General features: G+C 38.6%; 1 protein-coding gene across 6 annotated transcripts in view; it reads right to left on the bottom strand.

Annotated features, from left to right (window-relative positions):
- Positions 1 to 25,869, bottom strand: part of ZNF169 (zinc finger protein 169) — a 165,297-nt gene that overhangs the window by 27,350 nt on the left and 112,078 nt on the right. For 2 of the 6 annotated variants that reach the window (XM_073878212.1, XM_025891764.2), the window contains 2 exons: positions 10,729 to 10,855; positions 10,171 to 10,266 (listed from right to left, as the gene is read on the bottom strand). The exons of 2 other annotated variants lie outside the window; for them this stretch is intronic. In XM_073878212.1, coding sequence (XP_073734313.1) covers positions 10,171 to 10,266; positions 10,729 to 10,855 — 223 coding nt within the window. Of the gene's footprint in view, positions 1 to 10,170; positions 10,268 to 10,728; positions 10,856 to 14,367; positions 17,044 to 25,869 lie in introns of those variants that run through there. 2 more of the 6 variants (XM_073878213.1, XM_073878214.1) reach the window with 2 other exon arrangements.

Raw genomic sequence — 25,869 nt, forward strand, 5'->3', positions numbered from 1 at the left:
ACACACACACACACACACACACACACACACACACACACACACACACACACAATGGAATATTATGCAGCCATCAAAAGGAATGAGATCTTTCCATTTGCAACGATGTGGATGGAACTGGAGGGTGTTATGCTGAGTGAAATAAGTCAATCAGAGAAAGACATGGATCATATGACCTCACTGATATGAGGAATTCTTAATCTCAGGAAACAAACTGAGGGTTGCTGGAGTGGGGGTGGGGTGGGAGGGATGGGGTGGCCGGGTGATAGACATTGGGGAGGGTATGTGCTATGGTGAGCGCTGTGAATTGTGCAAGACTGTTGAGTCACAGATCTGTACCTCTGAAACAAATAATGCAGTATATGTTAAGAAAAAAAAAAAAGAAGGTAGCAGGAGAGGAAGAATGAAGGTGGGGAAACTGGAGGGGGAGACAAACCCTGAGAGACGATGGACTCTGAAAAACAAACTGAGGGTTCTAGAGGGGAGGGGTGTGGGGGGATGGGTGAGCCTGGTGATGGGTATTGGAGAGGGCACGTTCTGCATGGAGCACTGGGTGTTATGCACAAACAATGAATCATGGAACACTACATCAAAAACTAATGATGTAATGTATGGTGATTAACATAACAATAAAAAATTTAAAGAGAGTAAAATAGATTAAATAGTATCAAAAATATGAAACAGAGAGGGATAAATCTGACAAGACATGTGCAAGACCTGTGTACTAAAAATTATAAAACAAGGCTGACAAAAAGAAGTCCCATAAAAATGGAGACATATACTGTATTCACATATTGAGTAATAAGTATTAATTACATGTAAATTATCACAAGATGAGGTAGATTTAACTCAATGCAAATCAAAATCCCAGTAGGCTTTTTTTTGTGTGAAAATTGCTGACTCTAAAATCCATATGGAAATGCAAAGAATCTAGAATAATAAAAACAAATTGAAAAGGGAAAAAATGTTGATTTATACTGAGCTCCGGACTTATAAGGCTACATTAATCAAGACTATGTAGTAGTGGCATCAAGACAGACAGAGAAAGGAGTGGGGGGAAAAGTCCAGGGATGCCTGGGTAGCTTAGTCATTTAAGTGTCCCATTCTTTTTTTGTTTTTGTTTTTTTAAGACTTTATTTATTTATTTGACAGAGAGACACAGTGAGAGAGGGAATACAAACAGTGGCAGTGGGAGAGGGAGAAGCAGGCTCCCTGCTGAACAGGGAGCCCGATGCGGGGCTTGATCCCAGGACCCTGGGACCGTGACCTGAGCCGAAGGCAGATGCTTAAGACTGAGCCACCGAGGCACCCCTAAGTGTCCAATTCTTGATCTCAGCTCAGGTCTTGATTTCAGGGTTGTGAATTCAAGCCCTATATTGCGTTCCACAATGGGCATGGAGCCAATTTAAAAAAGAGAGAGTCCAAATATAGACCCCATATACATCTGGTCAACTAGTTTACCACAAGGGTAAACAGGCAATTCAGTAAAGAATAGGTTGCCTTTTCAATAAACGGTGCTGGAAAATTTGAGCATCTGTATGCAAAAACAAACAAATATACTTAAATCCAGAGCTGGTACTAAGTATAAAAATTTACTCAAAATAGATTATAGAGGTAAATATAAAACAAAAATTATAACACTTCTAAAAGAAAAAAATATATGAAAGTCTGTTTCAACTTAGATCAAAGATTTCTTAAATACACTACCAAAAGTACAATTCATTAGATAAAAAACTGAATATTAGCTTTCATCAAAATTAGGAATTCCTCTTTGAAAGACACTATTAAAAGAATGGGGGGGGGAGGAAACAATGGTGGAGGAGTAGGGGACCCTATTCCAACTGGTCTCCAAAATTGAGCTGGATATCTACCAGACCGCTCTGAACACCTACGAAATCAGCCTGAGATGTAAGAAGATATATCTGGATCTCTATAAACAGAATATCGCAGGGGGGTGTTTTTGAGGTATGAAGTGGGAAGCCATGATTCTGCGGGCACATATCAGATGATAAACGGCAGGAGGAGGGAGCTGTGGGGACCCCACACCACCGGTAGGTGATAGCCTCCTGTGCTGGGGACAGGGCAGACTCGCAGATTGGCAGTGGCAGGGAAAGGACTTTGGGCAGACCCCCGGATTGAAACCCAGAGCAGCGGGGCCACACAGGCAAACTGGGGGCAGCTGGCGGTTTTAAAAGCACAAAGGGCAGAGACGTGCCCCAACCTGGAGGCGAGGACTGGGAGCGCTGCTGAGGGGCGCACAATCCAGGACGCTACAGTTTATAGCAGCACAAACAGAAAAGGAGATAGTGTGGCCTGGAGAGCTCACTGAGGAACAGACCGTCATCTCTCTGCTCTGAGGCAGAGGGTTGGAAACGATCTCTTCTGCTCTCTCAGAAGAGATGTGGAAAGCTACCACGGAAAGCCTCCAGAGAACAAAAGTCCCAAAAAACTGGTTTTCACTGAGCCCATCACCCGCCACAGCGGGCAGGGCAACTCTGCCCAAAAAGGGTTGCCTGAGTAACAGCATGGCAGGCCCCTCCCCCAGAAGACAGGCTGAGAGAACAAGAGGCTGACAACCCTAAGGTCCCTATAAAACAGGTGCATCTTGCTTGGGTTGTGGTCAATAATTTGACCACAACCCTCAACCACCCCTCAAAAGAATGACTAGGAGGAGGAATCCCCAAAATAGAAAGGACTCAGAGACTCAGACCTCTGCCACAGATTTACAAAAGGATACAGATAGAATCAAGATGTCAGAGATGGAATTCAGGATAGCAATTCTGAAGACAATAGCAAGAATGCAGAAATCGATTAATGGCAACATAGAGTCTCTAAGGGCAGAAATGAAAGCTGAATTGGCAGAACCTAAACATGCTATCAATGAGATCCAATCTAAACTAGATAATCTAACAGCTAGGGTAAGCGAGGTAGAAGAAAGAATTAGTGATCTAGAAGACCAATTAAAAGAAAAGAAAGGAAGAGAGACCAGGGAGAAACAACTCAAAATCCATGAAAATAGAATCAGAGAAGTAAGTGACACCATGGAACATTCCAATGTCAGAATTATTGGAATCCCTGACGGGGTGGAGAGAGAGAGAGAGAGAGGACTAGAAGATATATCTGAGCAAATCATAGCTGAGAACTTCCCTAATCTGGGGAATGAAACATTCATGTCCTAGAGGCAGAGAGGACCCTTCCAAAGATCAAGGAAAACAGGCCTACACCCTGGCATGTAATAGTAAAACCTGCAAATCTTAGAACAAAGGAAACCATCTTAAGGGCAGTTAGAAGGAAGAGATTCCTTATGTAGAGAGGGAGGAACATCAGAATAACGTCAGACCTATCCACAGAGACCTGGCAAGCCAGAAAGGGATGGCAAGACATATTCAGGGTACTAAACGAGAAGAACATGCAGCCAAGAATACTTTATCTGGCAAGGCTGTCATTTAAAATGGATGGAGAGAGGCAGAGCTTCCAAGACCTGCAGAAACTGAAAGAATATGTGACCACTAAGCCGGCCCTGCAAGAAATATTAAGGGGGGTTCTATAAAAGGAGAAAGATCCGAAAAGTGATATACAACAAAAATATACAGGGATAATCTATAAAAAACAAGGTCTTCACAGGCAACATGATGACAAATTCATATCTTTCAATAATCACTCTCAACGTGAACTGCCTAAATGCTCCCATAAAAGGGCACAGGGTTGCAGACTGGATAAAAAGACAGGACCCATCCATATGCTGTCTACAAGAGACTCATTTTGAACCTAAAGATACATCCAGACTGAAAGTGAAGGGATGGAGATCCATCTTCCATGCCAACGGACCTCAAGAGAAAGCTGGGGTAACAATTCTTGTATCAGACAAATTAGATTTTAAGCTAAAGAGTGTAGTTAGAGACACAGAAGGACACTATATCGTTCTTAAAGGGTCTATCCATCAAGAAGATCTAACAACTGTAAATATCTACGCCCCCAACATGGGAGCAGCCATCTACATAAGCCAACTGTTAACCAAAATAAAGAGTCATATTGATAACAATACGTTAATTGTAGGAGACCTCAATACTCCACTCTCAGCAACAGACAAATCATCTAAGCAGAAAATCAACAAAGAAACGAGTTTTGAATGACACACTGGACCCAATGGACCTCATAGATATATACAGAACATTCCACTCTAAAACAACAGAATACTCATTCTTCTCGAGTGCGTATGGAACTTTCTCCAGAACAGACCACATACTGGGTCACAAATCTCAACCAATACCAAAAGACTGAGATTATTCCCTGCATTTTCTCAGGCCACAATGCTTTAAAACTGGAACTCAACCACAAGAAAAAATCTGGAAGAAATTCAAACACTTGGAAGCTAAAGACCACCCTGCTCAAGAATGTCTGGTTCAACCAGGAAATCAAAGAAGAACTTAAATAATTCATGCAAACCAACGAGAACGAAAACACATCGGTCCAAAACCTATGGGATACTGCAAAGGCGGTCCTAAGGGGGAAATACATAGCCATCCAAGCCTCACTCAAAAAAATAGAAAAATCCCGAATTCACCAACTAACTCTCCACCTTAAAGAACTAGAGAAAAAGCAACAAACGATGCCTAAGCCATGCATTAGAAGAGAAATAATTAAAATTAGAGCAGAGATCAATGAATTAGAAACAAAGATCAGATCAATGAAACTAGAAGTTGGTTCTTTGAAAGAATTAATAAGATCGATAAACCACTGGCCAGACTCATCCAAGAGAAAAAAGGACCCAAATTAATAAAATTACGAATGAAAGGGGAGAGATCACGACTAACACCAAGGAAATAGAAACAATTATTAGAAATTCTTATCAACAACTATATGCCAATAAACTGAGCAATCTGGATGAAATGGAGGCCCTCCTGGAAACCTGTAAGCTGCCAAGACTGAAACAGGAAGAAATTGACAACCTGAATAGGCCAATAACCAGTAATGAGATTGAAGCAGTGATCAAAAACATCCCAAAAAACAAGAGTCCAGGGCCTGAGGGATTCCCTGGGGAATTCTACCAAACACTCAAAGAAGAAATAATACCTATTCTCCTGAAGCTGTTTTTAAAAACAGTAACAGAAGGAAACCTTCCAGACTCATTCTGTGAGGCCAGCATTACTTAATCCCCAAACCAGGCAAAGACCCCATCAAAAAGGAGAATTTCAGACCGATATCCCTGATGAATATGGATTCCAAAATCCTCAACAAAATCCTAGCTAATAGGGTCCAACAATACATTAAAAGGATCATCCACCATGACCAAGTGGGATTTATCCCCGGGATGCAAGGGTGGTTCAACATTCGCAAATCAATCAATGTGACAGAACACATTAATGAGGACAGAGAAGAACCATATGGTCCTCTCAATAGATGCAGAAAATCATTTGACAAAATACAGCATCCTTTCCTGACTAAAACTCTTCAGAGTATAGGGATAGAGGGAACATTTCTCAAGTTCATAAAATCCATCTATGAAGAACCCACAGCGAATATCATCCTCAATGGGGAAAAGATGAGAGCCTTTCCCTTAAGATCAGGAACACATCAAGGATGCCCACTCTCACCACTGTTGTTCAACATAGTACTAGAAGTCCTAGCAACAGCAATCAGACAACAAAAAGAAATAAAAGGTATTCAGATTGGCCTTTGCCAAACTCTCTCTCTTCGCAGACGACATGATACTTGAGGTGGAAAACCCAAAAGACTCCACCCCCAAATTACTAGAACTCATACAGCAATTCAGTTATGTGGCAGGATACAAAATCAATGCACAGAAGTCAGTCGCTTTTCTATACACTAACAATGCAACTGTAGAAAGAGAAATTAGAGAAACGATTCCATTTACAATAGCACCAAAAACCATGAGATAACCTGGGAATAAACCTTACCAAAGAGGTTAGGATCTATACTCTAGGAAATACAGAGCACTCATGAAAGAAACTGAAGAAGACACAAAAAGATGGAAAAATATTCCATGCTCATGGATCAGAAGAATAAACATTGTTAAAATGTCTATGCTACCCAGAGCAATCTATACCTTTAATACCATCCCGATCAAAATTACAATGACATTTTTCAAAGTGCTGAAACAAACAATCCTAAAATTTGTATGGAATCAGAAAAGACCCCGAATTGCCAAGGAAATCCTGAAAAAGTAAAAGCTGGAGGCATGACCTTGCCCGATTTCAAGCTATATTACAAAACAGTGATCACCAAGACAGCATGGTACTGGCACAAAAACAGACATATACACAATGGAACATAATAGAGAGCCTAGATATGGACCCTCAATTCCATGGTCAGATAATCTTCGACAAAGCAGGAAAAAATATGCAATGGAAAAAAGTCTCTCCAATAAACAGTGCTGGGAAAATTGGACAGCTATATATAGAGGAATAAAGCTCGACCATTCTCTAACAGCATACACAAAGATAAGCTCAAAATGGACGAAAGACCTCAATGTGAGACAGGAATCCATCAAAATCCTAGAGGAGAACACAGGTAGTAACCTCTTTGACACTGCCCACAGCAACTTCTTTCAAAATTCATCTCCAAAGATTAGTGAAACAAAAGCAAAAATGAACTTTTGGAACTTCATCAAGATAAAAAGCTTCTGCACAGCAAAGGAAACCATCAACAAAACAAATTGGCAATGCACAGAATGGAAGAAGATATTTGCAAATGACACCTCAGATAAAGGGCTGGTATCCAAGATCTATAAAAAATTTCTCAAACTCAACACCCAAAAAACAAAAAGTCAAGTCAAAAAATGGGCAGAAGACATGAACAGACACTTCTCCGAAGAAGACATACAAATGGCTAACAGACACATGAAAAAAATGTTCATCATCATTAGTCATCAGGGAAATTCAAATCCAAACCACACTGAGATACCACCTTACACCAGTTAGAGTGGCAAAAACTGACAAGGCAAGAAACAACAGAAGGTGAGGTTGTGGAGAAAGGGGAACCCTCTTACACTGCTGGTGGGAATGCAAGTTGGTACAGCCACTTTGGAAAACAGGGTGGAGGTGCCTCAAAAAATTAAATATAGAGCTACCCTATGACCCAGCAATTGCAGTACTAGGTATTTACCCCATAGACACAGATGTAGTGAAAAGAAGGGCCATATGCACCCCAATGTTCATAGCAGGAATGTCCACAGTGGCCAAACTGTGGAAAGAGTCAAGATGCCTTTCTACAAATGAACGGATAAAGAAGATGTGGTCCATATATACAATGGAATATTACTCAGTCATCAGAAAGGATGAATACCCAACTTTTGCATCAACATGGATGGGACTGGAGGAGATCATGCTAAGTGAAGTAAGTCAAGCAGAGAAAGTCAATTATCATACGGTTTCACTTATCTGTGAAACATAAGGAACAGCATGGAGGACATTAGAAGGAAGGGAAAAATGAAGGGGGGGAAATCGGAGGGAGAGATGAACCATGAGAGACTATGGACTCTGAGAAACAAACAGGGTTTTAGAGGCGACAGGGGTGGAGGAATGGGTTAGCCTGGTGATGGGTATTAAGGAGGGTACGTACTGCATGGAGCACTGGGTGTTATACGAAAACAATGGATCGTGGATCAGTACATCAAAAAGTAATGATGTATTGTATGGTGACTAACATAACGTCATAAAACAAAAAAAAAAAAAAAAAGAAACCAAATTGTTAAATGGGCAAATGATTCAAGAATACATTTCTCCAGAGATATATACAGATGCTAATAAGCCCATGAAAAGATTCTCAACATCATCAGTCACTAGGTAAATGTCAAGGAAAACACAGATGCCACGACACAGCTATGTGAATGCCCAAAATTAAAATAACAATACCAAGTTTTGAAAAAGATGTGGAGCATCTGGAACCCTCATACCCTGCTGGTGGGAATGTGAATGGTATAGCCAGTTTGGAAAACAGTTTTTGAGTTCTGTAAAAAGCTAAATATACACTGTATCCTACAACCCAGCCTTTCCAGTCCTAAGTATTTATCCAAAAGTAATGAAAGACTTGTCATGAGTGTTCACACTTATTTTACTTGTATTTGTCAAAACTGGAGACTACTCAAATGTCTTTCAATAGATGAATTGTTAAATTGCGGTATCTATATAATGGAATACTATTCAGCAATAAAAAGAAATGAACTATGATATACACATTATGGATGAAATTCAAAATAACTACATTGAGTGAAAGAATCTGGTATATATTCTATATTGTTCAATTTATATTAATTCTAGAAAATGTGAACAAATCTATAATGATAGAAAGCAGATCAGTGGTTACCTGGGTATAGGGAGGAGGAGGAGAGGCGCGTAAGACAGGGACGGACAGGAGACAGGGATTATAATAAGGCACAAGGAAACTTCGGGGTTATAGGTATGCTTGGTATTTGGATTGTGGCAATGGTTTCATAGTGGTGTACATATATCAAAACTTTATACATTTTATGCTTTAAATATGTGTAGTCTAGGGGTGCTGGGTGGCTTAGTTAAGCATCTGCCTTTGGCTTAGGTCATGATCCCAAGGTCCTGGGACAAGCCCCACATCAGGCTCCCTGCTCAGCAGGGAGTCTGCTGCTCTCTCTGCCCCCCTTCACCCCTGTTCATGTTCACTCTCTCTCGTTCTCTCTTTCTCTCAAATAAATAAATATGTGTAGTCTATTATATTTTGATAATATATCTCATAATTATCCCTTAACTATTACACTGTAATACCTTATACCATATTTTTATGTTACACCATAATTATAGCTCATATAATAGTTCCCCTTAAAGACAAAAGCCCTGAGTTAGGTATAAAGCACAAGTCCAGATACATGGTTGTATTTAGAAACAAAATAAAACGCCAGGAATGTTAAAAATAAAAGAATAAAAAAGATAAATCAGGAAAAAAATTTTGTATTCTTACCTCTAGACATTCACATAAAATTAATTCCCATTGCATTAAAGATGTGAATGTTCTCTGAATTTATATGGAATTTCTACAATCAGTAACAGAAACAACCCAAATGAAAAGCAGGGAAACTCTTTGAACAGACAAATCACCGAAGAGTTAATACCAATGGCCAAACAACATAGGAAAAGATACTCCTGCTCCCTGAAAAGCAAAGCCCCTCTGAGGTTTCACTGCAAAGGGAAGAGATGAGTGGAAAACGAGGTACGACAATACCTAATATTGGTGAGGATGTGGAACAAGAACCTCTTAGGCTACCCGTGCCTAACGACCAGCTACTGTGCTCCTAGGTATGCGTCCTGGAGAAACTTGCCCTTGTTTCCACGGAAGTAACAAGAATATATAGTGGCATCATTTAATAACCAAAAATTGGAAATAAATGTCCAAAAGAAGGGAACTGATAATTCAACTGCATTTAAATAGAAATATTCATATAATGGAATCAGTATAAGTTTTTAAAAGTATAAACTAAATCTACACATTTTAACATGATTCTCACATAAAGTCGGTAAAAAAGCATTTTCCAGAAGGATGTGTACATTACAATACTATATACAAGGAAGTTTATAAACATGCAAAACAACACTATATGGTTGAAGGAACCATCGGATGGGAAAAAAGGATCGAGGCACAATGAGAATAAGCTAATGCAGAAGCTGGATTCTCAGGTACGGTGGAGAAGCAGGACGCACCAGGGAAGGTGCAGGGACTGTTTTCTGGTCTCTAAGGTCTGTTTCTTAGACCACAGGGAAGGTACACAACAGTCACTCATCATACAGTTCTACACATCCTGTTGTAATCTTAAATAATTCATCATAAAAGAAACAAGGTTATGGGGATTTATGGGGTAGAACCGCTGCACTAAGAAGTTACCAGGTTAAGAACAGAAACTGGACAGTGTCTCTCAAGGGCAGCAGACTTAGTCTCCGAGGGCAAATGCTATGCAGAATATTAGGCCAACCAACAAAAGCCCAAGAACAGGGAGATAAAAGGTGCTGGAAAAGAGATACCAGTGGAGAGTGGAATGAGGCTGCCAGGGAAGCCCTCTCTGGGTGAGCGGGATGGCATGGAAGGAAGGCCTGGAGAAAAGCCCTCCCCAGAAGTTCATGGGCTCGCCTTCCTCATCTGCTGAGCGCCTCACTGCCCAGTCTCCTCGTCTGCCCACTGCTTCCCACTCACCTGGACAAAGGTCCAGAAGACATTCACTCTCCTCTCTCCAGGGCTCATCCCCTTGCTCCAGCTGTGTGATGAGTTTGGGTTTGGAAAAGGCAATTCCTACTCAGAGGGAAAGAAACCAAGGGGACCCTGGGTTAGTGGTTTAAGAGGCTATGGCAGAACTCAGTCAACAGGCGAATGCAATAACCCAAAAGGGGGCAGGGAAGCAGGGGGGTGCGCAAAGGCTGAGTGCTGAGAAATGATGACTAAAGGGAGGGGGGATCCCGGATCTAAAGGCAGTACACTAATTCTCCTCTGTGGTTAAGTGCATACTAGTATTCCCAAATTTGAGGTAAAATCACTTTGGAGGAGGGACCCAGCCTCAGAAAAGGCCTGGCAATTCAGTGTCAGACCATACCCTCCCAAATACACCTTCACTCTTTCAACTCTACAGAATCCACACATTCTCTGGGGATATAGAGAAAATACTATTTTTCTTTCTGAGCCAAAAGCATGGTGGCTGTTACATAAAATCTTAAGGTGCCCACAGGCAGTCTGAGACCTGAGACAAGCCGTCCTTACCCAGTGACACCAAGTGGCTGTAGTTCTCCAGCATTACATCCCGATACAGGGTCCTCTGAGCAGGACTCAGTAACTTCCACTCCTTCTGAGTGAAGGCCACAGCCACATCCCTGAAGGCCATTAATGCCTGAAACACAAACACATTCCGGTTCACCCAGAAGCCAGCCACATGCACTAGTCAACCTAACCTAAGCCACTAACCAGGGCCAAATCAGGAAGAATGCTGGTGTGGGGCACTCTGGTGAGATTCACGGATCCTGCTTTTAACCCAAACTCTAGTGCCATGTGTTCAAGACTATTAATCCCCTTTTCACATTGCTCATGGGTCTAATTAGGGGTCCTCTCCTTTCTTCTCTTGATCTTATGTCTATGATGCTGTCAAAAACACAGTTTTGATTACCTATAGATTAAGTCTTGAAATCAGCTAGACCGATTCCTCCCACATTATTCTTCATTTTAAAGGTTATTTTAGCTATTCTAAGACATGTCCTTTCCATATAAATTTTAGAATCTTTATATCTAACAAAAAAACCTTGTTGGAATTTTGATAAGATTTGCATTAAACCTTTTTTTTTTTTAAAGATTTTATTTATTTATTCATGAGAGACAGAGAGAGAGAGAGAGAGAGAGGCAGAGGGAGAAGCAGGCTTCCAAGGAGCAGGGAGCCCGATGCGGGACTCGATCCCAGGACCCTGGGATCATGACCTGAGCCGAAGGCAGACGCTTAACCATCTGAGCCACCCAGGCGCCCTGCATTAAACCTTTATATCAATTTGAGGAGACCTAACATCTTTACTATGTTGACTCTTCAAATCCACGAACACGGTATGTCTCTCCATTTACTGAGATGTTCTCTAATTTCTTTCATCAGCATTTTGTGGTTTTCAGCATACAAATCCATATATGTTTGGGCACCTGGGTGGCTCAGTAGTTTAAGCAACTGCCTTCAGCTCAGGTCATGATCCTGAAGTCCTGGGATCGAGTCCCGCATCGGGCTCCCTACTCAGCGGGGAATCTGCTTCTCCCTCTGACCCTCCCCCTCTCGTGCTCTCTCATTCTCTCAAATAAATAAAATCTTTAAAAAAAAATCCATATTTTTTTTTTAGATTGACACCTAAGAACTTCTTTAAGTACTTCTAATGGTATTATATTTTTAATTTCAGCGACACTGTGTTCATTGCTAGGACATAGAGATACAATTGTCTCTATGTTTACCTTAATCCTACAGCCTGGCTGAACTCACTTAGTTCTATGATTTTTTTCCCTCCTAGATTCCTTGAGATTTTCTACATAGACAAGCATGGCATCTGCATATAGGAACAGATTTATTTCTTCCCTTATATAAATCTGTATGCTTTCTCTTTCGTCTTCTTGCTTTATTACATTACTTCTAGCATACTAAAGAATGAGTGGTGAAAGCAGACATCCTTGCTTTATTCTTCACATAGGAGGAAAGTGTTACGTCTCACAGCATTAAGAATACTATTCCACAATGAGATGCCGTGCCATACCCACTGGGATAGATATTACCAAAGGAAAGGGAAAGAACAAGTTCTGGCAGGGTGTGGGGAGACACTGGAACCTTTGTGCATTTTTGGTGGGAAATGTAAAATGGTGTTGTTTCTGTGGAAGAGTCCAGCAGCTCCTCAAACATTAAACGTACAGCTGACCCTATGACCCAGCAATTCCACTCCTAGCTATATCTACCACTTTATACTTGTACACCAAAGTCCTTAATGGCATTATTCACAATAGCTCAAATGTCCCTCAACAGATAAAAGAAAATGTGCTATATGCATACCGTAGCATATATTCAGCCATAAAAAGCAAGGAAATTCTGATATATTCTACATCGAGAATTAGCCTTGAAAATATTATCTAATTGAAATATGCCAGTCACAGGACAAAGAGTGTTTGATTTCACTTATAGCTGGTACACAGACCTTAGAGACAAAGTAAAATAGAGGTTACCAAGAGTTGGGAGGAGTGGGGAATGAGTCAGTTTTTAATGGACAGAGTTTCAGTTTGCAAAGATGAAACAGTGCTGGAGATGGAAGATGGGGACAGTTTCACAACAGTGTGATTATTACCACCGAAGTGTACATTTAAAATTGGTTAAAACAGTAAATTTTATGTTATGTATACATCAACAATAAAAAAAAAATGTTAGATAAGTGGCCAAGAAAGGCCTTACTGAGGAAAAAAAAATGTTAGATATAGATTTTTTTTTTGGTAGATGTCCCTACTCAAATAGAGTTCCCCTGAATTCCTTTTGTTCTAAGACTTTTTTTTTCCACCATGGTTATTGAATTCTCTGAAATAAATGCTTTTATTGCATCAAATGATACAATCATGTGGTTTTTCTTTTTAATCTGTTAATATGGTGGATTACACTAAGTTTCAAATATGGAACTAGTCTTGCATTCCTAAAGTAAATTGTACTTGGTAATAGCACATAATTATTTTGATATCAACCTAATACCTTCTCCATAGAACGAACTGGGAAGTGTTTACTCTTCTATTTTCTGGAGGAAATCATGTAGCACTGGTGTTAAGTCCTCTTTAAAGATTTGGCAGAATTCCACAGTAAAAACACCTGGGCCCATAGAGTTCTTCTGTAGGAATTTTTAGATTGCAAAGTAGACTTCCTTGATAGTTACAGAGCTGTTCAAATTATTCCAAATTGGGTGGGTTTTGGTAGTTTGTGTTTTTCAAGGAAGCAGTTCATTTTGTCTAAGTTGTGAGATTTACAGGTGAATATTCTTTTGGTGGTTTCAGAGTATGTAGTGATAGCCTTTGTTTCATTCTTTTTTAAGATTTTATTTATTTGAGAGAGAGAGCATGAGATGGGGGAGAAGCAGACTCCCTGCTGAGCAGGGAGCCCAACACGGGACTCGATCCTAGGACTCCGGGATCATGACCTGAGCCAAAGGCAGACGCTTAATCAGCTGAGCCACCCAGGTGTCCCTTTGTTTCATTCTTGATATGGTGATTTGTGTCTACTTTTTTTTCTTAGTATTGTTAGGGGTTGTTTCAATGTTATTGTTTTCAGAAGAGTAGCTCTTTAACTGATTTTCTCTATTCTATTTATTTTCAGTTTCACTGATTTCTGCTTTTATCACTATTATTTCCTTCTATTTGCTTCCTCTGGGTTTATTTTGCTCTTATTTTTCTAGGTTCCTGAGGTGGAAGCTTATTGACTTGAGACTCCTCTTTTCTAACACACATGTTCAGTGCCACAGGTTTTCCTCTCAGGACTGCTTTTGCTGTATTCCACATACTTTGATATATTGTATTTTCCTCTCCATTCTCTTTCATGTATGTTTTTATTTCCCTTGAAACTTCATTTTTGATGCATGTATTATTTAAAAGCGTGTAGTTAATTTGTAAGTGTTACAGACTTTTCTGTCAACTTTCTCTTACTGATTTCAATTTTGATTTCACTGTGGTCAGAGAACACACCTGTATCAGTTCTTTACATTTGTTAAGGTAAATAAATTCTTATGTTTTATGGCTCAGGATATGTCTATCTTGGTGTATGTTTTTGTGAGCATCTGAAAAGAATATGTATTCTGCTATTGTTGGGTAAAGTGTTCTGTAAAGATTAGATTCTGTGGTTCATAGTAATGACAAACTTACTGATTTGGGATCTAGTATTTCCATCATTGTGAGATGGGTGTTGAAGTCTCCCAGTTGATTTGTCTATTTCTTCTTTGAGTTTTCTCTTCACAAATGGTGAAACTGTTATGTGATGCATATATATGAAGGATCACTGTCTTCCTGGAATTGACCATTTTATCATTCTGTGTCTGGTAACTTTCCTTGCTCTCAAATCTACCTTACTTGATTTAATAAAGCCACTCCACCTTTCCTTTGATTAATGTTTGCATGTTTCTTTTTATCCTTTTAACTTGCGTATGTGATAATATCTTAAGTTTCATTTAGACAGAATATAGGGGGTTTTTTTTCTTTTTTTTCTTAGTCTACTATGCCAGTCTGTCTCTTTTGGTTGGTGTCTTTAGATCATTTTCTTTTTGCTTCGTTTTCTTTTACTGACTTCTTTTGGGTTACTTGGACTTTTTTTTTAGAATTCTATTTTGATTTATCCAGTGCTTTCTGTGTATTTCTTTGTATAGCATTTGTGTGTGTGTGTGTGTGTGTGTGTGTGTAAAGCGATAGAAGTTTATTAAATGAAGATATAGAAAAAGCTCTCAAGAGTGAGAGGGGTCCTGACAGGGTTCCCAACAAGGGCCTTTAGGCTTAATCTTTTATGGAAAGCTAACCAGGGAACTTAAATCCTTTGAACATTTCTACTGATACCACCATTGAGCAAGGACTAGTGATAACACCTTCAATAGCTTACTTTTTTTTTAGGGTCTGGTTATTCTTTGTTGGTCATAGGTGATTATCATAAAAAAGACACCCACCCCCCACGCCTAGGGCAGCGAGGTCCTAGGGCAGGGTGGTCCAGTTTATTCCTTTATCTCTGGTTTTCCCACACCTCCACATTTTGGGGATTTCTGTGTGTGTACAGCATTTTTAGTGGTTACTCTCGGAGCTACATTATAACTAATCAGTCTACTGGTATCTTCATTTTCCAGCTTAATGAAGTAAAGAAACTTCACCTCCCATTACATCTTCTTGCCCTTCTGGTAATTTTAAGTAGTTCCTTTCTTCATATTTAGAATCACATCAGACTGTGTAATAATTTTTGCTTCAACCATCAAAATTAGTTTGGAAAATTCATGTGTAAGAGGAGTGCCTCCTATATTTACCCCTATTTTTCCTATGTTTTCTTTCTTCTTGATTGTGTCAGGGGTCCCCAAGACCACCCCCAGGTTTGATATTCACTAGGACTTGTAAGACTCATCATATAGTTGTACACATGGGTACAAAGGGATACAAAGCAAAAGAGAAATGGTACAAGAGACAAAGTCCAAAGGAAACCAGGTACAAGCTTCCAAGAATCCTCTCCCAGGAGAGTAACACATGACCCACTTAACTCCTCCACCAAGGACTTGTGATAACGTGTGTTAAATGTTATCTAACAAGGAAGCTCATTAGAGGCTCAGTGCCAAACTTTTTTAGTGGGGACTGGTCACACAGGCACTTTCAGCACAAACCCTACGGTTTGCATACTTTTAGGCACAGTGAACCATTCTTATCAGTTCTGAGAATGGTGCTAACCCTCCAGAAATGCAAGATCCCAATGTCAGCCCAAGCAGGATTTCCTAAGAATAGCAGTCTCAAGCCTGTTATGTTAACTCTTTACTGCACACAAATGCTCCAAGGTTCCCTCTTTTATTGTTTCCTTGCTTATAAAATTGCCTCTATCCACGCTCCTGGAGACAAATTGTTTTCCTCCATCTGAGAATGTCCAGATTTTCCCTTCATTCCTGAAAGATATTTTCATTTGGTACAGGACTTGGGATTGGCAGTTCCTTTCTTCCAGCACCTAAAGAACATCACACCACTTCCATCTAACTTCTGTGGTTTTTGATGAGACATCTACTACCATTCCCAATAGTTTTTTCCTTATAAGAAATGCATTTTCTTTGGCTGCTTTCAAGATGTTTCCTTCATTTTGGGTTTGTCACGTTTGGCCGATGTTCAAGCTTTTTGAATCTGTAGGTTTACATCTGTTGCCAAATTTGGGAAGTTTTCAGCCATTAATTCTTCTAATATTTTTTCAGCCTCTGCCTACCTTCACTTCTTTTTCCAGAACTACAGTGACACAAATGTTAGATATTTTGTTATATTCCCACAGTTTTTGAGGCTCTGTTCATTATTTTTTCCCAGTATATTTTCTCCCTGTTGTGCAGATTGGCTAATTTCTATTGTTCTATCTTCTAGTTCACTGATTTTTCTGTTACCTCTAACCTGCTAGTAAGCCCACCTACTGAGTTTTATCTTTCAGGTATGTATTTTTCAGTTCTGAAATTTCCATATACTTATTCACTGTATCTCTTATTTCTTCAGACTTCCTAATTTTTAATTTATTTCACACGTTCTTTTAGTGTGGGTGTCCAGTTGTCCAAGCACCATTGTATGGACTATCCTTTTCCAGTTGAATGGTCTTGGCACCCCTGTCAAAAATCAACTGACCATATATGTGAGGCTTTCTTCTCAGGCTCTCAGTTCTATTCCATTGATCTATATATTTATCCTTATGTCAGTGAGAACCTATTTTGCCACTGTTTGTAGCTTGGTACTAAGTATTGAAATCAAGCAGTGTGATTCCTCCAAACTTGTTGTTTTGTAAGACTCAAGATCCTGTGATATTCCGAATGAATTTTAGGATAGTCTCTTCTATTTCTGTAAAAAAAGAAAAAAAAAGGTATGAAAAGTATTTTGATGGGGATTGATTTGAATCTATAGATCACTTTGGGTAGTACTGTCATCTTAGCAATACTAAGTCTTCCAGTCCATAAGCATGCAAAGTCTTTCCATATACTTAGGTCTTCTTTAATTTCCGGAGTATTTTATAGTTGTCAGTGAACAAGTCTTTTGCCTCCTTGGTTAATTCATTGCTGAGTGTTTTATTCTTTTAGATGCTATTATAAATTGGAATTTTTATTGGAATTTATTCTTTGGATTTTATTTTATTAGAACTTAAAAATATATATATTTCCTGTTTGGATAGTTTTTGAAAATATACTGAAATAAAACTGACTTTTTCTAGATTGATTTTGTATCCTTCAACTTTGCTAAATTTATTTCTTAGCTCTGACTTTTTTTATGTGTGTGGATTTTAAGGTTTTATGGATATGAGAGAATGTCTTCAGTGAAGAGATCATTTTACTTCTTTTCCAATAGGATGTCTTTTCTTTTTCTGCCTAATTATCTTAGGTAGAACTACCAGTACTGTGTTGAACAGAAGTGGCAAAAGCTGACATCCTTATCTCAGATTTCATGTTCTTCAGAAAAAAAGCATCCATTCTTTCACCACTAACACTCATGTTAGTCTCAATTTTTCATATATGACCTTAATCATGTTGGGAAGTTCCCTTCTATTCCTAGTTTGCTGAGTGTTTTTTCATGAAAGGGGGTTCAGTTTTGTCACATGCTTTTTCTGCATTGGTTGAGATAATCATATGGTTTCATCCTGCATTCTCCTAATGTGGTATGTTACAGAATTGATTTTAATATGTTGAAACATTCTTGCATTCTGGGAGTAAACCTCACTTGCTTAAGAAGTACAACCCTTTTAATACGCTGAATTAGCTTTGGACATATTTTGGTGAAGCTTTTTGCATCTGTGCTCATAAGGGATATTAGCCTATAGTTTTCTTTTCTTGCAGTGTTTTTGTCTGGGACCTCTGGTATCAAAGTAATGCTGTCCTCATAGAATGAGTTAGGAAGTGTCTTCTTTAATATTTCGGAATAGAGAAAGATTTTGTTAACTCTTCTTTATATGTTTGGTAGAATTAACAAGTAAATCCATCTGGTTGTGAGCTGTTCTATGTTGGGAGGGTTTTTTTTTATTATTGATTTAATATCTACAGTATTTCTAGGTCTATTAAGAATTTGTTCTTTCCTGAGTCAGTTTAGATAGATTGTGCATTTCTAGAAATTTATCCATTTCACCTTGGGTAGCCAATTTGTTGGCATACAGCTATTCTCTTATGCAAGCATTCCCTTATAACCCTTCTTACTTTAAAAAAAAAAAGGACAGTAATGTCTCCAAGTTCATTTCTGATTTTAGTAATTTGAGTTTTTTGTTAATCTAGATAAGGGTTTGTCAATTTTGTTGATCTTTTTAAGGAACCAGCTTTAAGTTTTGTTGACTTCTCTATCATTTTTCTGTTCTCTATTTTATCTCATCTTTGCTCTAACCTTTATTATTTCCTTCCTTCTTCTAGCTTGGTTGTTTGCTCTTCTTAAATTGTTTAATTAGGTTGCTGATTTTAGATCTATTTTTTACATGATGCATCTATAGCTATGAAATTCCCTCTAAGCATTGCTTTTACTATATCCCATAATTTTAGTATGTCTAGTTTTCACTTCCATTTGTCTCAATGTATTTTATACTTTCTCTTGTGATTTTTCTTCTTTGATAGAATGGCTGTTTGAGTGTGCTACTTAATTTCCACATATATGTGAATTTTCTGGAGTTCCTTTTGCTGTTCTAGTTCATTCCACTGTGATCAGAAGTTACTTTGTATCATTTCAATCATTTCAAATTCATTAAGACTTACTTGTGGCCTAATATATGGTCTATGCTAGAAAATGTTTTAGGCACACTTGGGTGAAATATATATTTTGCTGTTGTTGGGCAGTGGTGTGTGTGTGTGTGTGTGTGTGTGTGTGTATTAGTTGCAGCTGATATATAGTGTAGTTCAAGTTTGCTCTCCTGTCTGGCTGCTCTACCCATTATAGAAAGTTGGGTATTGAAGTCTATACCCATTATTGTAGAACAAGTTTTTCTCTTCGATTCTGCCCAATTTTTACTCCATGTATGTTGGTACTATACTGTTAGGTATGTACATATTTATAATTGTTATATCTTCTCTCCATAGTAAACCTGTTTTCAACATATGATATCCTTCTTAATCTTTTATAACTTTTTTAAAATTGAAATATAATTGGCATGCAGTATCCTCTTAGTTTCAGGTGTACATCATAGTGATTCAATATTTTTATACATTACAAATATATCCCAATATCTAGTTACCATCTGTCACCAAAGTTATTACAGTATTGCTGATTATATTCCCTCTGCTATAGATTGCATCCCTGTGACTTATTTTATAACTGGAAATTTGTACCTCTTAATCCCCCCTTCACCTCTTTGGCCCACTCCTCAGCTCCTCCCCACTTGGGTAACTAATAGTTTCCTGTATCCATGAGCCTGTTTCTGTTTTGTTGTGTTTGTTTTTCAGATTCCACATATAAGTAAAATTGTACAGTATTTGTCTTTAACTTATTTCACTTGGCATAATACCCACTAGGTCACCTCATTCATGTTGCCACAAACAGCAAGATCTCACTCTTTTCTTTATGGCTAATATTCCAGTGTGTGTGTGTGTGTGTGTGTGTGTGTGTGTGTGTGTGTACACTTCTTTATCCATTCATCTATTGATGGGCACTTAAGGTGCCTTCATACCTTGGCTTTTGTAAATAATGGTGCAATGAACAGAAGGGTGCATATATCCCTTTGAATGGGTGTTTTTGTTTTATATGGATAAATACTAGAAGTGGAATTGATGGACTGTGTGGTAGTTCTGTTTTTACCTTTTTGAGGAGTCTCCATACTGTTTTCCACAGTGGCTGTTTTCATTCCCACCAATAGTGCATGACACTTGTTAATTTTTATAAAAACCAATCTGGTGCAAAGTAATACCTCATTATGATTTTTTATTTACTATCTTTTTAAAGATTATTTATTTATTTATTTGAGAAAGAGAGAGAAAGAGAAAGAAAGAAGGGGTAGGGCTAGAGGGAGAAGCAGACTCCCTGCCAGCAGGGAGCCCAATGCCGGACTTGATCCCAGGACTCCGGGATCATGACCTGAGCTGAAGGCAGTCACTTAACCAACTGAGCCACCCAGGCACCCTCATTATGATTTTTTTAAAAGATTTATTTATTTTAGAGAAAGGGAGAGCATGCATGCAAGTGGAGGGAGGAGAAGAGGAAGAGAGAGAGAACCTCAAGCAGACTCCATGCTGAGTGCTCTAGTGTTCACTTTTCTTTCTTACAGTTTAGAGTTACTGTCTAGTGTCCTTTCATTTCAGACTGAAGCCTTTTTTGTAGAGCAGGTCTACTGTTAATGAGCTCTCTCCGTTTTTTTAAAGTGTGGAAACCTCTTAATTTCTCCTTCATTCTTGAAGGATAATTTGCTGGGTACAGAAATCTTAGTTGACTTTTTCTTCCAAGACCTTATATATGTCATCCTGCTGACTTGTGGTCTCCATGGTTTCTGATGAGAAATCAGCTCTTAATCTGATTGAGGATTCCTTCCTTGTAGATAACAAATATCTTCTTGCTGCTTTCAAAATTCTGTCTTGGTGTAGGGGTTTGATAATTTTGACTACATGTCTGGGTGTGGATCTTTTTGAGTTTATCCTACTTGGAGTTTACTTAGCTCCTTTGACATATAGATTTATGGGGGGGGGTTAAAATCATATTTGAGGAGTTTCTGGATATTTCTTAAATTTTTCTCTCCCTCCTTTCCCTCTGCAATTCCCACTATGTATATGTAAGTACATCCGTCGGTGTCTCACAGGTCTCTTAAGTTCTGTGCATTTTTCAATGTTCTTTTTTTTCTGCTCTTCAGAGTGGATAATCTCAGTTGAAGTATTTTCAAATTCACTGACTCTGTTTTGCCTATACCTAAATATGCTGTGAAACCCCCATACCAAGTTTTTCACTTCAGTTGTACTTTACAGCTCCAGAAGTTCTGTATGACTCCTTTTTATAATCTCTTCACTGATATTCTCTCTCTTCAAACATTGTTGGCCTACTTCCTTTAGTTCCATGTTCATGGTTTCCTTTAGCTCTTTGTGTGTATTTAATATAGTTGATAGGCAGCTTAAAATGCTGCAGCACTCTTCTGCCATAAAGTAAGAGTTTCTTTCTTCACCAAATTTTCCATTTTTGACTAGGTTCCAAAGTTTGACAAAAGGTAATTCTGGCAGATTTTAGCAGCTCATTAGTTGTTTTGTGGCAGGCACAGAGCCATGTATTTCCCTTACTCCATCATTTTGATGTCACAGTGCAATTTCTTCTTTGATGTAAGGATCAGTGAAGAAGTGCGTTGTTTAGTTTCTGAATATTTGAGACTTACTTAGATAACTTATTATTGGTTTCTAATTTGACTGGAATCACAGAATATAAGCTGTATCTTTAAACCCCTTCAAATTCACTAAGGCTATCTTGCTGAACATACTTGAAAAAAATGTATATTCTGCAGTTGCACAGTACAGTGTTCTATAACTCTTGATCAAGATGATATAGTTGCTAGTTTTCTTTAGATCATATATGTCTTTACTGACTTTTTACCTACTTGTTCTATCAGTTGTTCAGAGGGGATTAAATTACCTGTAATAGTATAATTGCCTTTTTCTCACTTTATTCTGTCAATTACTTTAAAGCTTTATTAATAGACACATACATACATTACTGCTATGTCTTCCTACTAAAGTGACTCTTCTATCATTCTGAAATGGTTTTCTTTCCCTTTGTCTTGAAGTTCATTTTATCTGATATTACAACATTTTCCTTTTCCACACTGAGCATAGTTAAAACAGAGACTTTAAAGTCCTTATCTGATCATTTCATCCACAGGGTGAATTATGGTATGTGAATTATATATCAAAGAAAAATAAAATTTGAAAGATGGCTAAGATTCAGAATAATCAAGAAAAGAGTAGAGGGCCAAGAATATAAATGAAGAATGTAGGGAGGCAGGGAACACAGATGCCATGAGCAGAGAAAGAGAAGGGAGAAGTCCATGATGTGAGTGAGAAGCACCTGGCAGGAGAGAAAGGTAGCTAGTGGTAGAACAGAAAGCAGAGGTGTTGTAGTATCCTGTGGATGGTTTTGAAAGCAGACAAAAAGAACAGAGACGCTCTACTACAGAGCTGTAGCTTATACAATTTAAAATACTCAGGTCTTCTCACTTGGTCATATTTTGTGGTGAGAAGAACTGTCAGACTAAAAATCATTTCATGAACAAGATTTCCCACAGAAATAGGTTCTCAAGGGGCGCCAGGGTGGCTCAGCTGGTTGGGTATCCCACTCTTGATTTCAGCTCGGCCGTGATCTCAGAGTTGTGGGATTGAGCCCCACATCAGGCTCTGCACTCAGTGGGGAGCCTGCTTGAGAGTCTCTCCCTCTCCTGCTGCCCCTCCCCCTGCTTGGGTATTCTCTCTCATGCCCTCTCTCTCTCAAATAAGTAAATCTAAACAAAACAAAACAAAAACAAAGAAATAGTTTCTCAAACATTGGGAACAAGTTAAATTCGTAACGAATGAGAAATAGTGGGATGGGATAGTGAAAATCCGTGAATGTTTTTAACCTGCAAAGAGTCACAAATTTGAATGTGAATGTAGGTGGTGTCTTCATCTTTTTTTTATTATTATGTTCAGTTAGCCAAGATAAAGTACATCATTAATTTTTGATGTAGTGTTCAATGATTCATTAACATTGCATATAACACCCAGTGCTCATCACAACACGTGCCCTTCTTAATACCCATCACCCGGTTACCCCCTCCCTTCACCCTCCTCTCCCTTCTAAAACCCTCAGTTTGTTTCCCCGAATCCAGAGTCTGTCATGGTTTGTCTCCCTCTCTGATTTCTTCCCATTCACTTTTCCCTCCCTTCCCCTGTGGTCCTCTGCACTATTCCTTATGTTCCACATCTGAGTGAAACCATATGATAATTGTCTTTCTCTGCTTGACTTATTTCACTTAAGCATAATCCCCTCCAGTTCCATCCACGTCAATGCAAATGATAGGTATTCATCTTTTCTGCTGGCTGAGTAATATTCCATTATATATATGAACCCCCTCTTCTTTATCCATTCATCTGTTGAAGGACATCTCGGCTCCTTCCACATTTGGGCTATTGTGGACCTTGCTGTGCAGATGCACCTTCTTTTCACTACATCTGTATCTTCGGTGTAAATACCTAGTAGTGCAATTGCTGGGTCATACGGTAGCTCTATTTTTAATTTTTTGAGGCACCTCCACACTGTTCCAGAGTGGCTGTACCAACTTGCATTCCCACCAACAGTGTAAGAGAGTTCCCCTTTCTCCACATCCTCGCTAACATTTGTTGTTTCCTCTTGTTAATTTTTGCCATTCTAACTGGTGTAAGGTGGTATCTCATTGTGGTTTTGATTTGTATTTCCCCGATGGCTAGTGATGTTGAATATTTTTTCATGTGTCTGTTAGCCATTTGTATGTCTTCTTTGGAAAAGTGTCTGTTCATTTCTTCTGCCCATTTCTTGACTGGATTATTTGTTTTTTAGGTGTTGAGTTTGATAAGCTCTTTATAGATTTTGGATACCAGCCCTTTATCTGAAATGTTATTTACAAATATATTCTCTCATTCTGTAGGTTGCCTCTTAGTTTTATTGACTGTTTCCTTTGCTGTGCAGAAGCTTTTTATCTTGATGAAGTCCCAAAAGTTCATTTTTGCTTTTGTTTCCCTTGTCTTTAGAGACATGTCTTGAAAGAAGTTTCTGTGGTCAATGTCGAAGAAGTTACTGCCTATGTTCTCCTCTAGGATTTTGATGGATTCCTGGGTTTCTTCATCTTTAAAGATCTGACACTGGGGTAGTCACTAGTTTTAATACAATTTTATCATTAAAATCTATCAAAAATGTGCATAGACCAAAGATATTAATTAAGTTCCAATAACAGGAATAAGTGAAATGTCCATCAACTGATGAATGAAAAAACAAAATGTCATATATCCATACAATAGAATGCTATTCGACCATGGAGAGGAATGAAATGTTATTGATTTGGGCTACAACATGAATGAACCTTGAAAATATTATGCTAAGTGAAAGGAAACAAACACAAAAACCACATATTATATGATTCCATTTATATGAAATACCCAGAATAACCAAATTTATAGAGACAGAATATAGATGAGCACTCACCAGAGGTTAGGAGAGGGGAGAAAAGAGAGTGACTCCTAATGGGTGTGGGGTTTCTTTGGGGGTTACAAAAACATTATGGAATTAGACAGTGGCGAGGGTTGCAGTGAATACACTGAAATCTACAAACTGTACACTTTAAAATGGTGAATTTTATTGGATGTGAATTATATCTCAATAAAGGAACTTTTAAATGTTTAATTCCAATGATAGGTAAACACCTAAATAAGTTGGGAGTCTTATAAGAATGGAGGCTGTGCTGTGGATATCATTGTTGACCTTCACACAGCAGACATTCAAAATGATTTTTTAAGATTAATAATGAAAAAGTGCTAATTTCTTACTAGTTAACAACCTCTAGGTCCAGTCCTGATTTATGTCACAACCCTAAAGCATATTCCAGTTTCTTTTATATCAGGCCAAACCCTTTCGACATGCCTAAATACCATGTGTATATATGGTCAACAACATATTCAATTAAAATATAGGTCAAAAGGTTTTATATAATTCAGATCAGATACATACCAAAGTAAAAAAAAAAAAGACATATATCAAAGTATATGGAAATGCAATTTAAAGATTCCTAAAACATGTAATTTCTATGCTTCAAATAACGAAGAGCAAAACAAAGAAACCCCTTTGTTCTTTCATTCTTTCAAAAAAAGTTAAGGGGCACCTGAGTGGCTCAGTCATTAAGCGTCTGCCTTCAGCTCAGGTCATGATCCCAGTGTCCTGGGATCAAGCCCCGCATCAGGCTCCCTGCTCAGGAAGCCTGCTTCTCCCTCTCCCACTCCCCCTGCTTGAGTTCCCTCTCTCACTGTCAAATAAATAAACAAGATCTTAAAAAAAAAAAAAAGTTAAGATTGTATGGGGCTCCTGTGTGGCTCAGTTGGTTAAGCATCCAACTCTTGATTTCAGCTCAGGTCATGATCTCAGGGTTGTGGGACTGAGCCCCACATCAGGCTCCATGCTGGGTGTAGAGCCTGCTTAAGATTCTCTCTCTCCTCTCCCTCTGCCCCTCCTCTAAAAAGAAAAAACAAACAAAAGAAGTTCAGACCATTGTTTCCCTTTATGAAACAAGTAGGTTTGGATGCCTGACACTCTTCCAGGTATGGAAACTTCATCTTAAAAATCTAAGCCCCTCAGATACTTAGGCGCTCACATCAATTTTTCACAAGGAAATGAATAAAAGAAAAAAATATATATTGAGAGATACTCGTCACAGACAGGATGAGATACAGGGTGTGCTAAGGATCCCACAGGAAGTGGCAGAGTAGGGACAGAAAAAGTGAGCCAGTGCTACATTACATTTTGGCCAAGAATGCTGCTCTATTAACATCATAAATGGTAAAGTGAAACATACAAAAGTTCTCTCTTACCTAAGGAACACTCTGAATTGCATGCACTACATAAACATTTTCCCTCAAAGGTATAAAATATTTGACAACTGAGGGACACACAGCTCTCAATTCTGATAACCAATTCTGATAACCAATCATTTTTAACTTGTACAGTAAGAGACAAATA

The sequence above is a fragment of the Callorhinus ursinus genome, unplaced genomic scaffold (assembly GCF_003265705.2).
Source record: "Callorhinus ursinus isolate GAN/ISIS: 27379988/994484 unplaced genomic scaffold, GSC_fseal_2.0 scaffold28, whole genome shotgun sequence".
Taxonomy (NCBI): domain Eukaryota; kingdom Metazoa; phylum Chordata; class Mammalia; order Carnivora; family Otariidae; genus Callorhinus; species Callorhinus ursinus.